The sequence below is a fragment of the Anomaloglossus baeobatrachus genome, chromosome 4 (genome assembly GCF_048569485.1).
Source record: "Anomaloglossus baeobatrachus isolate aAnoBae1 chromosome 4, aAnoBae1.hap1, whole genome shotgun sequence".
Taxonomy (NCBI): domain Eukaryota; kingdom Metazoa; phylum Chordata; class Amphibia; order Anura; family Aromobatidae; genus Anomaloglossus; species Anomaloglossus baeobatrachus.
In genome coordinates, this window is record NC_134356.1 from 28,211,614 (window position 1) to 28,218,173 (window position 6,560).

Here is a 6,560-nt window from a genome sequence, read left to right on the forward strand (position 1 = left end):
TAATGCTTGAGTAAAGGCTTAGCGGCACTTGTGATTTGCTATGGATCAATTTGTAGCACATCAAATTTTTAAAGAAATTTGTCAAAGCTGGAAATTGTAAATGGCAAATGTTTCAACCAGATTAAATACCCTAAAACAAATCCCCCCAAAAATGGAAGAATTGCTTTTTTCCATTAACAGCAAACAACCCTTCTTATGGCTATGTTGTTTGGAAAATTAAAAAGTTATAGGCTTTTGAAAGGAGAAAATGAAAGAATGCTCCACTAAAGGGTTAATAGAGGAATCACTACTCTGGTGGTAGATGATAGACTGTATGGGCTCTATTCAGGTATGATGTCATTTCTGTCACGTGATAGGGGTGTGTTCAAAATGCAGCCTGAGGTTTCTAGATGGAATAAGCAGTATTGGAGTTGTTTATAACAGAAGTGGGGGTCTGGGGATAAGACCCCCAGGAGGAAAGGAGGTGCATGATTACTTTAGAAAGGAGGACACATCGCCACTCCCACCAACCAAGCCGGTCACACCCACTCACCTGGTAAGAGCCCATACATTCTAGGCTAAACCCTACTCTGGTGGGTTTTAGTATGCTTTCTTACTCCTTCCGTCAGCCATGGCGTCTGCTGCTCTAAGAGACGAGCTGCTCTGCTCCATCTGTTTATCTATCTTTAAAGATCCTGTAATGCTGAGATGTGGACACAACTTCTGCCGGGTCTGTATTGATCGTCTGCTGGATACACAGGACGAGTCTGGAGTTTATTACTGCCCTGAATGCAGAGAAGATTTTCATGAGCGGCCGGCGCTGATGAGGAACATAAATCTTCATAATGTAGCAGAACAATTTGTGGTTATTAAGCAAGAACAAGAGGAGATCACTGGGATCTGCTGCACTTACTGTGTGGACTCTCCTGTACCTGCTGTTAGATCATGTCTGCTGTGTGAGGCTTCTCTGTGTGAGAAACACCTGAGGGTTCACAGCAAATCACCACAACACGTCTTATGTGATCCCAGCACTTCTCTGGAGAAACGGAAATGTTCTGTCCATAAGAAGATCCTGGAATATTACTGCACTGAGGATGCTGCTTGTATCTGTGTGTCCTGCAGATTGGCTGGAGAACATTGGGGACATCGTGTAGAGATGCTGCATGAGGCCTCAGGGAAGAAGAAGATGAAACTGAGAAATGTTCTCCAAAAACTGACCACAAAGAGAGAGGAGACTGAGGAAAGAGTCCGGAGTCTGGAGGAGCGCTGGAAAAATGCTCAAGAAAAAGCTGCTAGAGAAGCCGAGAGAGTTACTGCCCTGTTTACAGACATCAGGAGACAAGTGGATGACCTGGAGAAGAAGGTCCTGAGTGAGATCTCCAGGCAGGAAAAGGAAGAGTCACTGTCACTGCCTGCTCTGATCCATCAGCTAGAAATAAAGAAGAACGAGTTGTCCTGGAAGATGAGGCACATTGAGGAGCTGTGTAACACGACTGATCCACTGGCCGTCTTACAGAAACCAGACTTGTGTGATCCTAAAAAGGAGGAAGATGATGAGGACACAGGGGGACATGATAAACAGCTCCATGATGAATATGACCTGGATGTGGCTGAGATCTCACACACATTACACACATTACGTGAGGTAATCACAGTTATAAGGAGGGGGATCTATGTGGAGGATCGTGCAGACATATTACTGGATGTAAACTCAGCTGGTAATTATATAATTATATCAGACGACCTGAAAACTGCAACCTCGACACAAAAGAACCAGCATCGTCCAGAAACATCAGAGAGATTCCAGTGTAATCAGGTGATAAGCAGGATGGGATTTACCTCAGGAGGACATTACTGGGATGTGGAGAGCAGAAGATTAGGAAATTGGAGGGTGGGGATGTGTTATCCCAGTATAGACAGGAAGGGATATCAGTCATACATTGGAAATAATAACAAGTCGTGGAGTCTGTTGAGGTGTAATGATCAGTATTCAGTGATACATAACAGTAAGGAGATCCGATTACCTCACAGTGTCTCCAGTGATAGGTACCGGATATGTCTGGATTATGAGAGCGGGCGGTTGTCCTTTTATGAGCTGTGTGACCCCATCAGACACTTATACACCTTCACTGCCTTCTTCTCTGAGCCCCTTCATGTTGCATTATGTGTAAATAACGTAGTAGCTGGAGCAAATATAGAAGCTAGTGTGCTGAGAATCTGCTCCTAAATAACATTTGTGGTAAGAAATTTGCCCAGAGACTGGTGACATTTCATGGAGTAAACAGTCAACAAAACAGATGATGTGATTTGTGGAATCTAATCTGGTAAATTCTCCAGGATAGAGATGAGCAAACCCAATGTTCGGTGTTCGGAGATTGTACCGAATATGGACTTTACAAAAAAAAAACCAGTGTTCGGAGTTCAGGGGCTTTACGTATGCTAATCACTCGATCAAGCATCGCTGTGCTCGGGTACGCTTGGTGCTCGGCCCAGTGCGAGGCGGGTTACAGTGTTTGAATGGATCTCACTGGGGGTAAAAACTGCATTATCGGATGCAGCGTGTACAAAAAAGAAAATATTAATACCCACCTTCCCTCCCTCCCTGGATGTGCTCTTGTTTATGGCTGGCTGTATGTGGGTGGAGAGCTGAACTGCCCAATTAGTGACTTCCAATGGGGCTCAGTTCAAGTCCGGGTCCTGAACTGAACTTTATTTGAAGTCCGGCTGAACCCACTGAACTCGCACTTCAACAGGTCCGCTCATCTCTATCCCAGGATTATTACTGTTAATTTTAGTGGGAAGATTCACTTCGTAAAATTTACTAGATTATGTAAATTACTTAAAGAGGTATTCTCATCTCCAAGACCCTATCCCAATATGTAATAGGTGTAGTAATAATAGCAAATACCTTCAATTAGAAAAGTAGTATAGTTCTCCATAGCTATGTCTTTTAACTCATATGCAGGGCATTGCAGCTTAGGTATACATGGTTACGTCCACTCATATAGTGACAGTTAGTTGCTCGTGGTCGTAACCATAGATACCTAAGCTAAAATGAGATAAGAGTCTTGTCTATATCAGGAGAATTATACTATATTTCTAAATGGATATATTTACGAATAGTATTATTATTATTATTATTATTACTAATAAACCTACCAATGGGCTCGATTCATCAAGACCGGCGTTTTTCACATCAGTATTCATAAGGGAGTGTGCCGAAGTTAGATTCTCCTGATTCACTAAGAGCACGTCTGAAAAGTGGAGTAAGATTAGTGGCGTAAAAAACGCTGCCACTAGTCATGAGTCTGCCCAGCTCAGACCACTTTGTCAGAACTGGCGTGTGACCGCCAAAAGTCGAAAACTTTTAGCACAGCCTCACGTTGTGCCAAAGTTTTGCAACTTTTCAAAGTTTTTTAGGTCAGAATTCTGGTATAAAATTTTTGAGGAATCGGGCTCAATGTTTTGATTTCATTTAATTTCTTGGGAAAGTGTGGAGATCAAAAAATGGAAATTCTGAAGATTTGTACTTTTTTATTAATGACATTCACTGTACAGGTTCAATTTTGATAGCCTGAACTTTGCAGACTGGCTATACGGAATATTTCATTTTTTAAAATGTCTTTACTTTCAACTGGGAAAATATGGAATAATTAAAAGGAACCTGACACCAGGTTTACTATAAAGATGGTATCTGTCTGCATCAACAGCAACTGGAGCTAGCTCTGCTCTTTGCTGTTAACCATTTAGATGCTGCTATCAATCTTTTACAACATCGATCAAGCCCAGTGACATCAATTGGACCAGACCACCCCCTTATTTGACTATCATAAAGGTGTTTTTTACATTCTACAGAGCGGCCTGGGCTCTTATATACAGTATATATATGGAATGATTAAAAGGAATCTGTCACCAGGTTTTATCCTTATGAACTGTGGCCAGCACCAGTGAGACCTTATACACACGGTTCCAGAATACTGTATATAAGAGCCCATGCCGCTCTGTAGAACGTAAAAAACACCTTTATGATACCTAGGGGGTGGTCCGGTCCAATGGGTGTCGCTGGTCTCGGTCCGGCGCCTCCTAAATCCTTAGTGATCACTGTCCGCCTGCCCAGCCCTGTGTGCATGATGCGTTGTGCGTCATTCACAGAGGGCCTACATTGCGCTACTGCGCATGCGCACTTTGATCTGCCCAGCTGAGGGCAGATAAAGTGCTGTAGTGCCCATGTGCGGGCAGTCTTGACTTTTTTTTGGAGGCCTCTCTATGAATGTTGCGTCATGCACATGAGGCTGGGCAGGACAGCAATCGCAAGAAGAGAGGAGACTCTGGGCTGAGACCAGTGACATGGACCGGACTGCCACCTAGGTGTTTTTTACAATCTACAGAGTGGAGTGGACTCTTATATACAGTATTCTGGAATGTTGTATATAAGGGCTCACTGGTGGTGGCTGTAGCTTATAAGGGAAAACCCTGGTGACAGGTTCACTTTCAATTAAAACAAAAAATTACAATTCTTTTTCAGTCCACAAAAGCAACTTAATCTTGTAGTCGTTTGATTGCTTGTACTATACAGTGTGTCCACCCATATCCTGTCCACCGCCATTAACTTGAGAACTACGGCAGTTATAGGCATAAAAGTGGTGTCTAGGTATAGTAAAGTAGCCATGCGCTACGCAATGAAACCACCTATAGCGCCACCTGATGGAAAACAACGAAGTTAGTATTTTTATCTTGAAAACGGAACGAGATAGAGAAAAAAAGTGAATTACAAAGTTGTAGGGCATCATCAATTCAATACGAATCGACACCTTGCATACAGAAATGCTATGATATGAAACCCATGATCCCCCCAAAACATTGAATGCTGGTCACGCATATGGCACTCATTTAACTTTGATGCTCAAAGTGGTCACCGTCAGCTGCAATGCACATCTGGACTGTGGACAGCATACTGTATCTTGCTGCACATTGTGCAATATGGTAGGTGACACGTTTGCACAAGCATCTGTGATACGTCGTTGTAGGTCCTGCAATGTTGGTGGAGGGGTCGCATACACCTGCTGTTTGATGTGACCTCACAGAAAGAAGTCCAATGAGGTCAGGTCAGGTGAGCGTGGAGGCCACTGCACACAGCCACCATACCCAATCACTTGTAGGAAGGTCTCCATGAGGTATCGCTTCACGTCCGCAGCCTTGTGAGTTTTACACATTCTAATCATAGCATTTCTGTATGCAAGGTGTCGATTCGTATTGAATTGATGATGCCCTACAACTTTGTAATTCACTTTTTTTCTCGATCTCGTTCCGTTTTCAAAATAAAAATGTTAACTCCGTTGTTTTCCACTAGGTGGCGCTATAGGTGGTTTCATTGCATAGCGCATGGCTACTTTACTATACCTAGACACCATTTCTATGCCTATAGCTGCTGCCGTTCTCAAGTTAATGGCGGTGGACAGGATATGGGTGGGCACACTGTATGCTGCATCTCAGTAATGGAATATTTAGTCAAACTGAAAATCTCAATGATTGCCCTTGGCTGCTGTAATAAGTCATTCATTGTATGATTGCAATGAGACGAGCCTGATGAGAGAACCAAGCCATTTAAATGCTCCTGTAAGAGATTGACAGCAGCATCTAAATGGTTAACAGCAAAGAGCTAAGCTAGCTCCAGTTGCTGCTGACACCAACAGATACAAGCTTTATAATATTGTAAGCAACTAAACTATATCGACTGTGTTCAGCTTTTGAAGTTGCCCCACACACCTTCGCCCAAATATTGTCTATAAATGTACGACAGATGTCATAAAGGGGTTAAAATCAACCAAAAATTTCACTCACGTTTCAAAAAACCCTTTATTAATTGTATATTTTCCTTGGCATGCCTGTTGACAACCAACAAAGTTTGTTGATTGCATGTCCCATGTTGATTACTTCTGTGATATTTCTGGTTTTCTATTATTTTAGTGATGTGTTTTTTTTTTCCTCTTGTAATCATCACACCGTAAACCCTAGTACCTAATGTAACTTACAGGTAGAATAAACTGACATTTCTTTTACTAATATTCTATCTTTGCTGCATGGCTCCTTGTGTTTTTTTCTGATATAGTAGGGGTCACAGGTTTATATTTATGAGGGCTAAAGGTAGCCATCACAGCTAGGTCCCTGAAAATAAGGGAAGACACCCCAGAATACAAAAGGTTCAGTTAGATAACTTTCCTTTTCCTGTTGAACATGTCTGCAGAGTCCTAGAAACTGGATGTTTCTAAGGCTATGTGCGCACTAGAAAAGTGATTTTTCTCAACAAAATTTCTTGAGAAACTTCTGGGAGTTGAAGATTACCGCACCTGCGGTAAAAAAACGCACCAAATTCGTGGGAAAAATGCATGCGTTTTTGCCGCGGTTTTGCCTCGGTTTTTCCGCAGGTTGGTCCCTGCGTTTTTTTTTTTATGCTGAACAGAAATAAATAATATAGATAATAGATAGATAGATAATGGATAGAGGGAAAGATGGATAGATGAATAGATAGATAGATGAGAAAGACCTATATAATGTCCCACCCCCCTGCATATTCTAAGCTG

The 6,560-nt window shown here is 42.2% G+C and overlaps 1 protein-coding gene across 1 annotated transcript; it reads left to right on the forward strand.

The window, feature by feature from the left end:
- The first annotated feature begins 386 nt into the window (after positions 1-386).
- Positions 387-4,600, forward strand: LOC142301114 (E3 ubiquitin/ISG15 ligase TRIM25-like). The gene has a single exon (XM_075342133.1). The coding sequence runs from the start codon at positions 611-613 to the stop codon at positions 2,204-2,206; it is 1,596 nt and encodes a 531-aa protein (XP_075198248.1). The 5' UTR covers positions 387-610; the 3' UTR covers positions 2,207-4,600.
- The last annotated feature ends 1,960 nt before the right edge of the window (positions 4,601-6,560 follow it).